This window comes from Psammomys obesus, unplaced genomic scaffold (assembly GCF_907164565.1).
Source record: "Psammomys obesus unplaced genomic scaffold, mPsaObe1.curated_primary_1811, whole genome shotgun sequence".
In the NCBI taxonomy this organism is placed as follows: Eukaryota; Metazoa; Chordata; class Mammalia; order Rodentia; family Muridae; genus Psammomys; species Psammomys obesus.
In genome coordinates, this window is record NW_026588368.1 from 6,355,524 (window position 1) to 6,372,950 (window position 17,427).

General features: G+C 42.9%; 1 protein-coding gene and 2 pseudogenes across 1 annotated transcript in view; 2 read left to right on the forward strand and 1 right to left on the reverse strand.

The window, feature by feature from the left end:
- Positions 1-543: 543 nt before the first annotated feature.
- Positions 544-1,403, forward strand: LOC129674274 (voltage-dependent anion-selective channel protein 2-like; annotated as a pseudogene).
- Positions 1,404-1,802: 399 nt separating this feature from the next.
- LOC129674339 (translationally-controlled tumor protein-like) lies at positions 1,803-2,317 on the reverse strand (annotated as a pseudogene).
- A 2,939-nt stretch (positions 2,318-5,256) lies between these two features.
- LOC129674276 (alpha-2-macroglobulin-like) overlaps positions 5,257-17,427 on the forward strand; it is a 34,532-nt gene continuing 22,361 nt past the window's right edge. Inside the window, exons 1-13 of the mRNA XM_055604161.1 lie at positions 5,257-5,345; positions 7,201-7,384; positions 8,195-8,351; positions 8,509-8,561; positions 9,818-9,838; positions 10,097-10,265; positions 10,756-10,840; positions 12,185-12,200; positions 12,335-12,496; positions 13,451-13,678; positions 14,136-14,199; positions 15,288-15,430; positions 16,441-16,590. Of these exons, the coding sequence (XP_055460136.1) occupies positions 5,257-5,345; positions 7,201-7,384; positions 8,195-8,351; positions 8,509-8,561; positions 9,818-9,838; positions 10,097-10,265; positions 10,756-10,840; positions 12,185-12,200; positions 12,335-12,496; positions 13,451-13,678; positions 14,136-14,199; positions 15,288-15,430; positions 16,441-16,590 (1,521 nt within the window). The remainder of the gene's footprint in view (positions 5,346-7,200; positions 7,385-8,194; positions 8,352-8,508; positions 8,562-9,817; positions 9,839-10,096; positions 10,266-10,755; positions 10,841-12,184; positions 12,201-12,334; positions 12,497-13,450; positions 13,679-14,135; positions 14,200-15,287; positions 15,431-16,440; positions 16,591-17,427) is intronic.

Here is a 17,427-nt window from a genome sequence, read left to right on the forward strand (position 1 = left end):
AAAGAATAAGAAGTTTTCTCAAAAATTTTAAAGGGATGCCTGATTTCAGCATTCCTACTTTTAGGCAGACTGCCCTTCCTGAGTGTCTGTGAGAGCTTGGTTTTAGGGCACCATCAGATACCAAAGTCCTTGGATGGTCAAGTCCTTAATGTAAAATGTTGTGGTGTTTGTAGTAGTTTGTATACTGCCCTTTATGCTAAAAATCAGACTATTAGGTTATTTATAATGCCTAATACCAAAAGCCACAGAAGCAGAAGGCAGATGTTATTATTAGAAGTTATGGGGAGGGGAAGTGAAAGAATTGTTGATAAACAGATATAAAGTTTCAAAGTCAGGTGATGGGAATTAAATCTGCACCCTCCAGCTAGAGCAGCTGCAGTGCAACTTCCAGTGAGCGGCTTCAGCCAAGAGCCAAGCCTGGGAGGCAGCACCCCTTGGGACAGGCGCAGATCACCCCCCTCCCCCCCCCCCCCCGCGCCACCCTCTCCACCCCCCAACCTCTCCTGCCACTGCCTAGGCTCTCAACTCCACCGCGGTTTCACCATGGCAGATTGATGTATATGGACCAGTCCACAGCCACTCCCATATCCCTCCTTTGTATGTTGACCTTGGCAAAGCTGCCAGAGGTATTTTCAACAGTGGATTTGGGTTGGGGTTGGTAAAGCTGGTTGTGAAAACAAAGTCACGCAGTGGTGTGGAATTTTCAACAACTGGTTCATCTAATTACAGATGCTGACAAAGTTACTGGGTCCTTGGCGACCAAATACAAATGATGTATGGTCAGACTTTCACAGACAAATGGAACACTCTGGGAGCAGAGGCTGCAACTGAAGGCCAGATTTGCCAAGGGTTGAGACGGGTGTTTGATATGACCTTTTCAATGAACACAGAAAGAAAATCGGTAAAATCAAGTCTGCTTACAAGAGAGGAAGTGAAAATCTTGACTGTGACGTTGTGTTTTATTTTGCTGTACCTGCAATTCACATTCAGCAATCTTTGGTTAGAGGGCTGGCTTGCTGGGTACGAGTTAAACTTTGATGGTGCCACGTCAAAGGTGATAGACAAGGCGTAACTTTGCGTTGGGCTATAATTCAGTTACACACTAATGTCAGCCATGGGACAGAATTTGGAGAATCAGTTTATCAGAAAGTATGTAAAGATTTTGACACGCTGGAAAACTTCGCTTGGACATCAGGTCCCCAACTGCACTCTTTTCCGGGATGCCTCGTCCTGCTACTGTTGCTGGGAAGGTCAGCAACCCTAGTTTAATTGGAGCGGGCTATACTCAGACCCTCACGCCTAGAGTGAAACTTACACTCTCTGCTCTGGCAGACAGGACACGCTTTAATACTGGACGTTACAAACGTGGGCTTGCCTTGGAATTGGAGGCTTCATTCGGTTGAAAGAAATTTCTGGGAACAGTTATCTTTGGCCTTAATATATTTCCATGTATCCATCAGGCCCTCCCCTCTCCCCAAGAAGGTGATCACATCAGAGGCTGATTAAACAAGAACTGTGTTTTAAATAGTTATTTGTTGGCTGGCTTCTAGTTGGCTGGTTATCTAGTTATCCGTGTTGCCATCATGCAGCCACATCTACATTATTTAAATGTATTTAACTCTCTTTATTTTTAGACAACCCACATGACATGTTTTTTCTTACAAAAACAATGCCTCCACTCCAAATAAATCACGGTCAAAATAAAAGCTCAAGATGACATTAATCCCATTTGTCTTAAGTCCTGGTGTTGAGTGGATGGTAAGTAGCAGCCAGTTATGGTGACAGGTGATAGGTCTAATTTATTAACATTTTTCCATCTCTAAACCATCCTTAAAGAAAATCATGAATGGAGTCACACCACCTTCACGGTAGTCCAGGAGAGCAACCATACCATCTGGATTCATGTTTTCACCAATAAAAAACTGGTAGTTATTGACGTTAGCAAGGGTGTGCTTAAATTGCTCTGCAGCCCCAGCCATAAAAGGCTTTACTCTTTCTGGTTTCTGTTCTTCAAGTTTGCCTGTGAGTGATTTCACGTAATCTTTGATGTCCTTTTTGTAGGCCTCTTTTGTGAAGCTGGTTTCTTGTAAGTGACCAATATCAACCAATATCATGCCAATATCAACACCGGTGACTACTGTGCTTTCGGTACCTTCAGCGGAAGCATTTCCACCCATGAGCTAATCATCGATGTTATCCTCTGTCCTACTGACCATCTTGCCCTCCACCTGCAGGCACAGCCCGTCCAAAATCTCCCGGCTCTTGTAGATGTAGGAGAACAGCTTGTCATGGCTGATGAGTCCCGGTAGATGATCATGGTGGCGGCTGGGGACGGTGGCGCGAGCCTGACAGTGTGGAGCTAGCGCTGTGCAGCCGGAGCGGTGCTCGGGAGGAGGGAGGCGGGCGGAAAAGCTGTATTTAAAAAACTCTTAAATGTGCTACTCACCAATAATGAAATAGACGTTGATGAAAAGGAAACAAGAAAAATCTGTATGTATAATATACATGATACACACATATCATTTATCTATACATATAGAGAGAGGGAAAGGGAGGGGGAGAGAGATGGCTTAAATACTTGTGGCAACACATATCTTACATTCTCTGTATCATTTTTTTTGTATATTAGTATAAGTATGACTTACTTTTATCACCTAATAAATATTTGGAAAAACTAAAAATATTCCAGTTATTTTCTTCTCTTCACTTCTCAATTCTTAGTAGAATTAGCCAGACACTTTCTAATGGTTTTTGTAAAGATGGTAGAAATATGACTAACACAGTTCATAAGGAGAAAGGGAGATGAGAAGAAGGGGCTGATGGCAGGAGCTTAGTGTGTCCACAGGGGCCTCCTGGTGGTGCCCCAGCACTTAGTGAGCCCGCAGTAGGCTCCTGACAATGCCTTAGAACTCAGTGTGCCCACAGAGCCTCAGCACTTAGTGCCCCCACAGTGGCTTCATGGTGATGCTCCAGAACTTAATATCCCAGCTGTAGCCCTCTCCCTCATCCCCTCTCAGTTCCACCGCCCCTCCCTCCTTCATCTCCTCCCATGCCCCTCTCCAAGTCCACTGATGGGGAAGAACCTACCCTTCCATCTGACTCTAGCCTATCAGGTCTCATCAGGAGTGGCTGCATTGTTTTCCTCTGTGGCCTGGTAAGGCTTCTCCCCACTTAAGGGGAAGTGGTCAAAGAGCAGGCCAATCAGTTCCTGTCAGAGACAGTCCCTGTTCCCACCACTAGGAAACCCACTTGGATACTGAACTGCCATGGGCTACATCTGTGCAGGGCTTCTAGGTCATCTCCATGCATGGTCCTTGATTGGAGTATCAGTCTCAGAAAAGACCCCTGTGGCCAGATTTTATGGTTCTGCTGCTCTCCTTGTGGAATTCCTATCCTCTCCAGGTCTTACTATCTCCCCCTTCTTTCATAAGATAGCAGTATCCTTTAGTAGCACCCTTTATCAATATCCTTTAGCAGCAACTTTTAGAAGCATCCTTTGACATCATCCTTAAACAGCTTTCTTTAGCAGCACCCTTTATCAGTATCCCTTAGAAGCATCCTTTAGCAACATCTCCTTGAAGCTTTATTTAGCACCATCCATTTGCAGTATCCTTTAGCAATGTCTTTTAGAACATCCTTAAACAACATCCTTTTTATTTGACAGAATGTGAGGTTCAACTTGCAGTTCTTACAAAAAAAAATGTCATTGAATTACACCTAGAAACAGTAGTTACACATTTTAAGGGACGATGTAAAATATCTATGAAGAGTCTTCATTCCATTTGCTTCATAAACAAGAAAAATCCAAGTTCTAGAAAATGTCATTGTATTAAGCGTATGTTTCATGGAAGAAAAACACTATACCAGGCTAAATGAGGGAGTATAAAAGCTGTTACAAAGTAATAGGGTACGCCAACAAGAAATATTTAAATTATTTTTCCTAACAAAAATGAACATTTTTACTTTGTATGTCATTCTGAAGCTTAGAGTGGCCCTCCCCTGTCCCCTTTCTCTGACTACCCACACTCACACTTCATGACTCACTTGAGAGTTTTGCTCCCCTCCTCCCAGCTCACTGTTTTTAGGAGCCCACATACGGACTTCAGGCTGTGTGCCTCTCACCTCTGTCCTCAGGGAGTCTTCAGTTTCTCTGATGATAATTGGCTACTGCATCCCTCTCTCAAAAATCTGTTCTATTCCCCTGTCCCATAAGAATGTCAGAACTTCTGTGCATTCTTGCTTCTACTTCCTTGACATTCTATCGCTAGGTTCTAGCCAGGGAGGATCAATGCATGGTTAGAAAGAACCAAGGAGCTGCAAGAATGAGTGCGTGGATGTATGAATTGCCTCTATGACCTAGAGATTAGAGAGGAGAGTGTCCTGCCGTAATGTTGTACAGTGATGGTGGAGACAGTTGGGGCCTTTCTTAGGCACAGTAGATTGGGGTGACTTGAAAACTTGTTACCTCTCATTTTCTTAAAACAGAAACGAGTGTGTGTGTGTGTGTGTGTGTGTGTGTGTGTGTGTGAAGGCTGAGGTCAATTTTAACGTTATATTGAGGTTTAGAAATGCAGTTGAGGCTAGACTGGCTGGCCCAGGATTCTTCTGTCTCCTGTCTTCCAGCACCAGAAACTTAAACAAAACAAACAACAACAACAAAAACAATCATTTCTCCTGGCCCCAAAGCTTCCTCTTCAACCTAGTGTACAATATCTCTAAAGTCAAAACCTACTTCCTAGTTTGGTTCAAAATTCTTTCCATGGAAGGCTGCTGACAGTGGGCCTCACGTTAAAGACAGGCCTGATGTGGCCCAGAACTGGCTGGCACACTCCGCTGGGAGTGAACTATTCACGCCTCCCCAGCGTTGCCTAAGCGGCAGCCTTCCTGCCAACTATCCAGGCAGGAACCCAGGGTATCAATAAAAAGGCACTGCGGGGTGCTGCGGGGGTGGAGAAGCCGATTATCAGCTTTATTGTAAAAAACAGAAAAAGTGAGCAGTAACCAGAGAGCGGTTAATCCTTCTGGGAATTCTGGCTAACGGGGCAGGAATTAACCTTGTCAGTAATTAGGCCATCAATGACCCTTTCAGGGAACCTTCAAAGACCTCAGCTTTGTTTAGAGAACCTGTGTGGGTGGAACCAGCTGTCTGCACAAAGAACAGCATAAAGCCCAGCTACCCCGCAGCAAGTTCAAGGACCACTTCTCCAGCGGGGGAGCACGGCGCGAGGCAGCCGGGGCTCCGGTCCTCCCCGCAGCATGGGGAAGCGCAGGCTCCCTCAGCCGAGCCTGGTCCTGCTGTCCCTGCTGCTGCCGCCGCCCACAGATGCCGCCTCATCACAAAAGCCGTGAGTTCCACAGAACGCCGGAAGCTTGAATTTGGGGTCTTCTGTTCCTTTCCTACAACACCATCACCGTCCTCCTCCTCACCTCTGAGGTTCCTTGCAGCTCTGAGGTCTTCCAGACCTTCCCCACCCATTATTTCTCCTTAACTGAATCTCCATCGCTTCTCTTGAGCTCTCTGGATTTCGGAATATCCAAATTCCCTCGCGATGCGCAGGACCTCGGGGGTCTCCCTTGAAGCTTTGTCCTTCTTGCCGGCTCCTTCACCTCCCTCGCCCTGTTAGCTAAAATAAAGACGCACCTCTCCAGAGTGGCGCTTTGTGCCGGGGTTTGAAAATCCCTAGCAAAGATTTCAAATGTTGACGTTGGTGCCTGAGAAAGCAAAACGACTTTAGTGACCAAGCAGGACTAGTGTGCAAATCAGCTAGTCAGGAATTCTGTGTTTCAAAGAACCAAGAAAGGATCAAGGAGAATACACGAACAGCTAGAACAGCGACGGTTCTGGGTGACTTAGGGTAGGTCGTACAAGAGGATGTGGAAGAAATGGTGACAAAGACATAGTTATTCACCATTTACTTACTCATACCGGAGACTGCTTTTCTCAGGGCTTATATTTACACAAAACAAAAAAAAATTTTTTTTTGTTTTAACGAGGAATATCCAGCTAAAGATTATTAATGTCCATAGTGGAAGGAGCACGCACAATTCTCAATAAAGATGTGCTTTGAAAGCATTTTAATTTTAAATTTAATACATACGTATCATGATTTATATTTTTGGTAAGTTGTGCATTAGGACTTCTGAAAATAACTCAATCATGAAAAAAACACTTGACACTTACGAATTCATGGTCACACATTTAAAAGAAGAGTTACTGTTAAGCTTATATACTCACAGGTATATATTTACATATTAATAAAAAATTAAGAGTTCATGAGATATTTTTGACGCGTAAGGAGCTCATAGTATAAACTTCTAGATAGAAAGTGGCACAGAAAATATAATTTTTGACCATTTCAAAAATTTTATTTATTATTGCTTTGTTGTTTTTGTTCATTTGTTTGTTTTGTGGTTTTGTTTATTTGTTTTGAGACAGGCTCTTGCTATGTAGGCCTTGGCAGCCTCAAACTGGTTGAAATCCTCCTGTCTCAGTCTTTCAGGTCATGTGCCACTACGTCTCCCAATACGTATTTTTAAGTGGGTGATTACTGCCTATAATATTTAAAATTCTATGGGGAAGTTAACAGCTAATTTAAGAGAAATCAAGCCTCATTTTAGAGTTTCGAAAGAGTGTGTTTGCTTACTGTTTAAAATCGTAATGAGAACAGAAGTTAACCTGAGAGTATGTGAGAGGCTATGCCCTTTAAAAGCAATCTGGAGAGCCGCGGTTTGCAGCTGGACTGTCAGTCTTCAGCCATGGTGCAAACCGTCTGCCCTGTTCCTGAGTTACCAGAGGGCTAATGCCTTTGAATGGAGCTTTTCTCTGCATTGGGAAAGGCAAATGCATATGATGCAAACAGGCATCCAGGTTAGGTAACCCACAAAGGCTTTGTCGTCTGCCCACAACTAGACTCTCAACTGCTGACTCGCTTTTGACGAGGCTCAGATTCCTTATCCGTAAAACAGGAGCAAGCCCTTGGTGTGTACGTTTTTACAGGCTTGCCGAGTGCATGCCCGTACTCTCTCTCTCTCTCTCAACAAAGACGCTCACTACAATGGTCTGAGGGTGGGGAGGAGAGAGGGAGGGAGTTCTTACGCCACCCAGCAGTTTTGTGTCTGTCATGCCTTACTGAATTACTAAGGATGATGGTAATGGGACTGACGGAACGCAGTCCTCTAACTGTACTCTTTGGTCCCCAGCATCTACATGGTGTTGGTCCCCTCCCTGCTGCACGCAGGCACCCTCGAGAGGGGCTGCCTCCTTTTCATCCACTTGAACGAGACAGTGACGGTGAAAGTGTCCGTGGAGTCTGTCCAGGGAAACAAAAGCCTCTTCACCGATCTTGTGGTTGACAAGGAGTTATTCCACTGTGTTACCTTCCTTGTGAGTTTGGCCACTTGGCTTACGGGCAGTTAGAGAGTTGGGATCTAGTATTATTGAGATGAAGCATCGGGAAACTGGGTGGCAGGGGTGTGGTGTGGTGGGGCACGGGGCTGGGGGTGGAAGGGGTGTCATCTAAGAATTCAAAGGTGACAAACGAGCGTAGAGATTAAGGGTAAACATCTGTTTCCACCTACATATTACAGGCATATTGAAAATAAATTCAACAGTCAAAGGAAAATTTTATTCCTCTTTTTTTTTTTTTCTTTTAAGCATGCAGTAGAAAAGGGGGGAAACATGACTTTTGCTTAATATCATTTTATAAAATTCCTAAAGCAGACTGGGTCAAGGTTAATCATAAGCCACCACTGCTGATGGACAAAAATGCCTCATGTTCTTCTAAGAATAAAGATTGAAGAAAGCACCCTCAGCAGGATTCTTGCAATCTGGTACTAACAGAATGGTCCCCTCTCCCCATAGCATTAAGGCTCTGAAGACCTGCTTGCACAACGTCCTGTTAGTGTATAATAACTTTGCCGAAGGCAGTGTGGAGCTGGGTCAATACTGCACTGTTTTCTATACAAACCAAGATGAGATTTTTCAGTCACAGCTTCTCTTACTAACGTATCCCCTCATCTCATACCCAGGCTTTCCCATTTCTAGAGTATCAAAATGCTTGCCCACGCCAACTTCCCAGAGGAGAATAAGAAAAAGCGTGAGATCGCCACAGACATGTAGAACGGGGGTTGCAGGGGAGAGGAGGACGAGGCTGGAGAGACACACTGGGTTTTCAGACCCTCTTCTGTATTTCAGGTCCCACAGTCTTCATCCACTGAGGTGATGTTTCTCACTGTCCGCGTAAAAGGAGAAACTCACAAATTCAGGAAACGGAGCACGGTGCTGGTTAAGAGGAAAGAGAGTCTGGTCTTTGCTCAGACTGACAAGCCCATCTACAAACTGACGCAGACAGGTATGGTGAGGTCCACCATCAGGGCAGCATCTAAAAACTCCTCTGGCTCTGCCTGCTCCTCACAGTTGCTGTGATCCTTGTTCTTTAACAGTTTTTGTTGCCCATGGATAGGACTGGTCAAGGGCTAGGGATCACCGAAAAAATATTTCTATTTCAGTGAAATTTTGTGTTGTTTCATTGGATGAAAAATTTCGCCCCCTTAATGAATTGGTAAGTCTCCTGTTACTTACATAAAATCATCGTTGTTTGTGTAAAATGGCTGCTTAAGTTGTAGAGGGAGGGAGAGTTGAACAGTGTGCGCAGTGATTTCTCTCATTGCAATAGAGCAGGGCCTTGATCTAAAACATTATCCCAGGTCAGACGGTAGGTAACGTGTACTGTCATGGTCTGGCACTCAGTTGCTTGTCAAATAATTAAACTTATCCTTCAGCTTCTAACTAGGAAAAGTAAGAAAACGAACAATGAATAGCTGCCCAAAAATCTAAGTTCAAATATTTCTTAGAGATTTAAATGTTTTTCAAACACGCCAAAGTCTCTGCTATGAAAGAAGTGGGAACGTGTATTCCTTTGTGACTCGGCCACAATGTGGGCATCAGACCAGCTGTCCATTCTCAGCTGAGTTTTTCCGCCACGTGTTCCCATCTCAAAAAAAGAATCAATTCTCCTTTAGCTCCAAAGATTTGATGAAATGGTATGACCCTGGCTTCTCAGTTTCTCACACCCACATCTACTTCACACAAAATCGTATTGGCTTAGAAAAAAAAAATTCTATTTCTTACTACCTGAATTGTTACAACTTATCCCAACATCTGTAAACAAGACTGTTACTGTAATCTGGATATTTGTCTCTCAGCTTCTGCCTTTAGTCTACCTGAAATCGAATATGATATCCACCGCTCTGTCAGGTTAACCTGTATGTGTGATATATACTTATACACACATACATGCATACACATATCAAACCCTATATATATATATATATATATATATATATATATATATATATATATATGTTAATGTTATCTAAGTGAATAAACATTGGTGGCAGAGGAGATATTCCTATCCCTTCCCATTCTTAGAAGCGCCTCATGATGCATATTAATAACTCTGTCCAAGACTAGTTCCTTCCATTTCCATGTATTTATTTTCCAGTCTGTGAAGTTGCATAGCAAAGGAATGTTCTTGAATAGGATGCTACACGCACTTAGATAACATTAACAAGTCCTGTTCCTAACAATAGACACAATATTGCCACCATTACCCATGGCCAACAAAGTTCTTAACATTACCTATTAATTGCTTGAAATGAATTAATTAAAACTTTGAAAAAGCTTAATTTGTAGACTACATACAGATAGATAAATAGATAGATAGATGATAGATACTCTGTAAATGTTGAATTATTCCATGTAAGCTAGAATTGGGTCTATTTGAGAACATAACATTCTTTCTCTCTTTTCTTTCAGATTCCTCTACTGTATGTTCAGGTGAGCTACATAAATAGTACACAATTAGAAGAAAGCAGTCATTTCAGGGGAAAACTCCTTTCAGGATGTCTGACAATATGCCGGAGACTTTGGGGAAAGAAGAAGCCCCCAGTTCACGCAGCGATGGGTGACTGGAACTCAGCTGCCCTCTGAGCCTACCATTTTCCCTCTTTTTGATAACATGGGAGTCTCCATAGATTTCTTTCATAATCTCGGATGTTCTCTGCACTTCTGTGAATTGTGGTTCATTTATTACAGGACCCCAGAGGAAATCGTATTGCACAATGGCAGAGCGTCAAGTTAGAGAGTGGCCTCAGACAGTTGTCCTTCCCCCTCTCCTCAGAGCCTCCTGAGGGCTCCTACAAGTTGGCAATACGCACAGAATCGGGCAGGACCATAGAGCACCCCTTCTCTGTGAAGGGATTCGGTATGGCTCATGGAAAATCATGGGACGTTGTCCTTCATAACCGAGACCTTTAGGGCTCAGAGTTTGTGCTAATTTAGATTCGTTCTGCTTCCCATGAATCATGTTTTGGGCTTAGAGTAGAATCGATTATGTCTAAGTCCAGTGGGGTGTTAGTGATTTGAGAATAAAATGACATTTAGTTTAGTTGTTTGTAGCAATACTGGATGACCAAAATAAAATACTGTTTCAGTAGTGAGAGTGGGAAGAGGGAAGGGAAGTGGAGAGAGAGAAGAGGGAGGGAGAGAGAGACTCTTTAAGATTACAATGAACTGTCATAGTTCCTTAATCAAAATCTTTCCTTGAGGATGAAGTAAACATAGATAAATTGGAGAATGGAGTTACCTTTACAAAATACCAACCTATCATTAGAGAACTGTTACAAAGAACTGGAAAACATTGAAGTCTTCAGATCTGAAGAGCAACCACTAACCTCCTTCACTGTAACCTACAGTGCTTCCCAAGTTTGAAGTCAAAGTGAAAGTTCCAGAGACAATCACCATCCTGGATGAAGAGATGCGTGTGTCTGTGTGTGGCAAGTGAGTAGATGGAAATGAAAATAACTTTCTTTCTTCCCTCCCTCCCTCCCTCCCCCTTTCTTTCTTTCTTTCTTTCTTTCTTTCTTTCTTTCTTTCTTTCTTTCTTTCTTTCTTTCTTTCCTTTCTCTCTCTTTCTCTCTTTCTTTCTTTCCTCTTTCTTTCTTTCCTTCCTTCCTTCCTTCCTTTCTTTCTTTCTTTCCTTTCTCTCTCTTTCTCTCTTTCTTTCTTTCTTTCTTTCCTCTTTCTTTCTTTCCTCTTTCTTTCTTTCTTTCTTTCTTTCTTTCTTTCTTTCTTTCTTTCTTTCTTTCTTTCTCTTTCTTTCTTTCTCTTTCTTTCTTTCTCTTTCTTTCTTTCTCTTTGTTTTTTAATGTTTTTTCATGTGGAAGACAGGACTAGACTTAGAGTACACTGTGGAAGGTTCAGTTATTGTGGCAGAATATATTTAGAAGCTAACCATTTCCTGAAGTCAAAGAGTAGTCAAATTAAAATTCTCAGAAGTATACTGTAGTCTTTATAATTTAATGCTGGGAAGTAACTTTACTATCTGCAGCAAGACTGTCTCAGCAGACAGCAAAAGGGTGGAGTTGTGTGCCCATTCTTGTGTTTGCACACACAGCTGACATTTTCATGATAAACCTAGATAGTATTGATATTTAAGGGTGCTGATCCATGTCAGCCTGTTTTTTTCTGCTATAACATATACGAGATGACTGATATGCCAATTATCTTTAGCTCATCGCTATACACCGCTTACCTATGTATTAAAACTTCACATTGGATTTTATGAATACCTTGTGTCAATTAACAGAATTAAAAAAAATTTAAAGTAGCTTATAGCAAAAATGTCAGCAACTTTATACTATGGACTGGGCCGCATCATTTATTTGTTCATTTGGCTGAGTTCACTATTAACAACCGTTTGGTTTTTAAAGCCTGCTCTAAGGATGAGTGTGCCTCCTCAGCTTTGCCTTTGTCATAGGCAAAGTACATTGTAAAGACTGCCCACTCTCCAGCAGGCTCACCATCTAGGATGGGAGGGCAGAAACACATGCAAATCAAACAGAGAAGCACGTGGCACCCGTGTCAGGACGTTTTGCTTGTATACATATATAATGCTGTGCCATAATGTTAAGCCATGGGAAGTTATCTACCACAATGTCTGAATTGCAAATAAATTGGAGGGCTGAATTAAGTTTCTATTGCAATGTAACTCTCTTCTTGATATAATTCTCTGTGAGTTATACATAGTGCACAGTCTTTGCAAATTAGCCACAGTGCATCTTAGATCACTCCTATTTATTCTTGTTGCTTTGTATCTCTTCAGACTCTTATTTTTCTTCCTAGCGTTGGTTACTGCTCAGTAAGTCTATATTAGTTACATGTTTATTTAACATCTGTCTCCTTTACCACGCTGTAGCCTCCTGATGATACCCACAGTGCTTGGCACTGTGTGCATGCAATGCCTAAAGAAAGACCTTTGCTTTTAATCTTCAGGTCCTGTTGGAGGATGGGAGAGGCACCCCTATTCAGTATGAAATGATCTCCATCATAGCAAATGAAGCAAACCATTACTTAAATGCTACGACGGATAAGGATGGCCTGGTGTCGTTCTCCATCAACACTGACAACATCATGGACACCTCCCTAACTGTCAGGGTGAGTGTGGAAAGAGCTTGTAAAGACATGAGCAAGTCTCGAAAATAAAATTGCAACCTAAAGAGATGAACTCTCCAAATTGTGTTTAGTCCTATGGAGAGAAATGTGCTTTATAACTTAGAGGCAATTCAAGGTCAACTTTTACCAGCTTTATGGGTGCTGTATTTTATAAGGTGGTACATGCACCATGGAAAATATTGTGCCAAGTAAAATAAAATAGAATAAACTGGTGTTTCTATAAAATTTAGCAGTCATTCTTATGTACACATTATTGTTCACCCTGCTGCCCAGTTGTAGCTAATGATAATGTACTATATATTTCAAAAAAGCCAGAAGAAAACATTGTAAATGTTGTTGCCATAAAAAATAACATTTTTTTGTTAACAAGTAGGATGTTTGGTCTGATTTAAATATTATGAAATTCAGAACTACGGAATGCACTCACTCACACACCTAAGATAGGCCTGGAAAGCACACCAGCTAAATCTCCAAACTCCGCTCTAGCCATTGCTATTGGCAGCCATTTTCTCAAATCTATAAGGCTATGCCATTTCATTGATTCATAAAACCCAATGGGAACTAGTCACCAAAGGCATCACAGCCTTGCAAAGTGGTGACTGTGTTCACCCTCCCTGGTGAGGTTTTGTAGCTCTGGTGTCTCTCTTCATTGACAAAGGAGCAGAGGCACCGTCAAGCCAAAAAAGCAGCAAGCTTTATGGCTCATGTTATTCTCTTCTGACATATAAATACCAAACTCATGATGTTCTGTGGCAAAAAAAAAAAAAAAAAAAAGCCACAGAACATGCCTATATTCAAGACAGATAAATCAAATAAGGGCCTTTCTTGCTTTTACTATAGAGGGAGGAGGAATAAACATTGTGAGGACATTGTGAGGCCAGGGGTCCCTGATCTACCATCTTAGTAAAAATGACATCGTTTTTTCTAATTCCTTAGGCCAAGTACAAGGATAACCATGTCTGCTATGGGTTCCGATGGTTGACAGAGGAGCATGTGGAGGCTCAGCACACAGCCAGTGCTGTTTTCTCACCAAGCCAAAGCTTGGTGCACCTGGTATCCACGCCTGGCAAACTGCGCTGTGATCAATGGCTGCACATCCAGGTGCTTTATATTCTAAACGGGAAGGCTGTGCAGGAACTGAAGAAGATAGTCTTCTATTATCTGGTGAGAAGGGAGGGCGCCTTATCTTCCGCCTGCAGATAAAGCTCCCTGGGGGCGCGGGGTTATGGACTTGTAGACATCACTGTTTTGGCTTCCTTTAAAACTTATTACTATTACTATTATTATTATTATTATTATTATTATTATTATTATTATTTTTAATGTGCGTATCTGTGTGTGAGTGCCCAGGAGGGCCAGAAGAGTACATCTGGTCCCTTGGAGCAGGAGTTACAGGTGGCAGTGAGCTGCTCAGCATGGTTGCTGGGAACTGAACTTGGTGCTCTTAACTGCTGAGCCATCTCTCCAGCCCCTGGCGTCTTAGTCTTTTTTTTTTTCTTTTTCTAAAGTCTGACTTCTCGTGGGGCTAATCATTTCCAGCAGGGGCTCAATAAGACAAGCGTGTAGAATGGAAGCCCGGCTAAGATCTCTGCTGGAAATTTTTTAATTTCCTGTCTTGCAGCTCATGGCAAGGGGAGGCATCGTTCGCTCAGGGACGCACGAGCTGCCTGTGGAGCCCGGAGACAGTGAGTATGGCATCATCAGCTCTGCTCCATGCCCACCACCTGACCTTGCTGCTCGGCCGGGAGCCTTCCAAACAGGCTCTTTCCCATCTAGTCACAATAAAGAGGAAGCCAGGAGGAATGCAGTGTTTTCTGCCATCCTTTATCAAATAGTTTTATTTTTTTTTTCCAATATACTTTTCTTAGGTTTGTTAAAATGTTGGTAGGGTCACGAGTATGCTGTAGTTATTTCAAATTTTCCGGCTAGAAATGTTCGTACATCTTCCTCTCCGTATGAAGGACATTTTAGAATTGTGTAAATGGAAAGGAGGAAAACTTTGGGGTGCTTTCCAATTACCTGGTTCTGTGCTAAAGTCTTTGTATCTGTGTGTGTGTGTGTGTTTCCTCTGAAGTTTGCGATGAGTTACAAAGGGTCAGCTGGTCATTTCTACCTTTGGACTCTGCCCTTGGATAACAGAATAATAAACATTTGAAACCCCATTGTGTTTGGGGTCCAAACACTGACTTACTAGAAAACTATGAATGCTTTACTATAACTTCTTGGTGCAGCAGACTCAAGAACATTTAAAGCAAACGCCATGGTTTACACAGGTTTCAAAGCAGGCTTCTGTGGGAGTGTAGACCTTCAGGAGACAAGGATACCGCCATGTTTCCCGGAGGGTAAAAAGGAAAAAAAGCAAGAGCGCAGTATGTTAACCTCCTGCCACAGGTTCCAGAGCTTATTTCTCTCCTAACGTGAGCTATCAAGAATGAATGATGGTGAAATTGATGCTTCCTCTCTCTCAGCTAGCTTTCCAGGGCAGTGTCAGTCAGCTAGAGCTCAAAAGTGACAAGAAAAAAAAATACATATGATTTATATAAGAAGGAGGATTTTGTGTCATTGTCTTCTTCGAGGCCAGGGTTCTGCAAGCTTGTCATGCCTTTGTTCTGTGCACTGCTCGTGATGTCTGCTAACTGTAGCAGCCGCTGGCCAGCCTAGGTGCCCACTGGCCAGCCTAGGCGCCCACGTTGGCTCCACGTAATAAAGGAACTCTCATTTTTTACCCGGAATGAGTTTAACCCGTGGCTACCTCTCGTTCTCTCTGCACCAGTGAAAGGCCACTTCTCCATATTTATCCCGGTGGAGACAGACCTGGCTCCTCTGGCTCGACTGCTCCTTTTTACCATTCTGCCTGGTGGAGAAGTAGTCGCAGATACTGTCAAATATGAGATTGGAAACTGTCTGAACAACAAGGTGGGTGCGTTAAAGAATAAAATGTCAACATTTATCACTAGTAGTTCCATTTTTTTAATTAGTTTGTTCATTTTACTTCCCCATCTCCATCGTAGGCACCTCCCTCGACTCCTCCTGGCCCCACCCACCCACTTTCCCCCTATTCCCATCCCCTACTCTTTAGAAAGGGGGAGTCCTCCTCCCTTACCAACTGACTCCAGAGTATCAAGTCTCTTCAGGACTGCCTGCATCCTCTTCCTTTGTGATCCGCCTTGACCAGGGGAAGTGATCGAAGAACAGGCAACAGAATTCATGTTAGAGACAGACCCTGGTCCCCTTACTAGGTGACTTACATGGAGACTGAGCTGCCTACTGGCTACATCTGAGCAGGGGGCCTGGCCCCTCTCCACGGTTCACCTCTCTGTGGTCCAAATTTGTTGGTTCTATTGGTCTCTTTGTGGAGCTCTGTCCTCTCCGGGTTACCCATTCTTTTATACCTGTGTGGACTAGTGGGTTAAATGATCACCCTAGCAAGGTTGTACAGGGTCACTGCAGACTCGGATTAAGGAGTCATGTTATTGCCTCCCTTTGAAAATTGTCTGTGCAGCACTGACTCGTCACCTGTAACCTCTCTCAGTGGCCTTTTCCCCCACTCTGTGATGCAATATTTGGAAGTTCGCAAGCAAGTTTAAAGACCACACAAAGCCCAAATGAAAATGCTTAGGCCTTTTTGCGTCACACAAACCCAGATTTAATGAGCACCCACTGTATATCAGAGGTAAAAGACTGACCCTTCAAGATGGCCACTTAAAAATGCCTTTGGAGAGACCATTACAGTCATCCAACTGAATCTTGAAAACCAAAGTGAGGTTCAAGGGGAGGGAGGGGGGAGGCCTCATTCAAGTAGCATAAACCAACCCCTGTGAAAGAGTCTGAAGTGTTTCTGTGTTGAAAGGTGAGGAATACCTGGGGAGTGTAAGGGACACATGGTGGAATTCAGATATTGATTTTTCTGACCTTTCTTTCCTCAGGTGACTTTGACCTTCCACCCGAATAGCAGTCTTCCCGGCACCCATACCCTCCTTAGCGTCATGGCTTCTCCTAATTCCCTCTGTGCCCTGCGAGCTGTGGACCATAGCCTGCTGCTCCTAAAGCCTGAGGCTGAGCTCTCTCCATCCTTGGTGAGTCCTTGTCAGTCTTGGATATGCGAGACAACCCACGTGACGGTCCTGAAGCGAGAGGAAATACTTGAGTAACATAAGAAACCACAGTTACACTGAGGAAGGTGGAAGAAAACGATCAAAATCTACTATATGAAATTCTCAAAGAATAAGTAAAAGCATAAAATAAACAACTATAGTTTCCTAAAGGTTGATAGTTTTGAACTTTGATGGACACTTTGAAGATCCTTTTGCAAATGATCTCTTGTACGCCTCCTTTCCTCTCTCCCATTACTAGCGTCTGCAGGTGAAAAAAAAAATGATGCCATTGCTTTGTCTAGTATATGGAACTAAGCAGAGAACCAGTATTTTGAAAAGGTGAAAAGACAATACAAATTAACCAGAAAGACTTATGATTCAAGCGTCCATGTCCTGCTCCAGAACACGTGGCTACATAAGCTGTGACTGTGTTGAGCCACTGAGCTTGGCTGAGCTGAGGAGGGCAAGAGGCAAGCTGTGAAAAAGTTCTGCAAGAGATGGACAGATGTTCAAAACAAAAAGGGTCATTTCTGATTGCAGAACTGGGAGGTCATGATAACGATGCCTATGGAAAAGAGAGCAGAGTGGCCAAAACCCATAACTCTGCAAAATCAATAATATTTGTTCTCAAGCTAGTTTTAACATCTTAGGAAGCCTCGTGAAGATGACAAACTTTACGAAGCAGGTCTGGGTGGCCTCTTTGCTCCAAGACTACACAGACCCAGTGGTATTTCATATTCCTGTTTTCATAAGAATGGCAGTCAACTGAAATAAGGAACATCACAAATTGAGCATCATTACTGAAAAAATTTAGAAAAA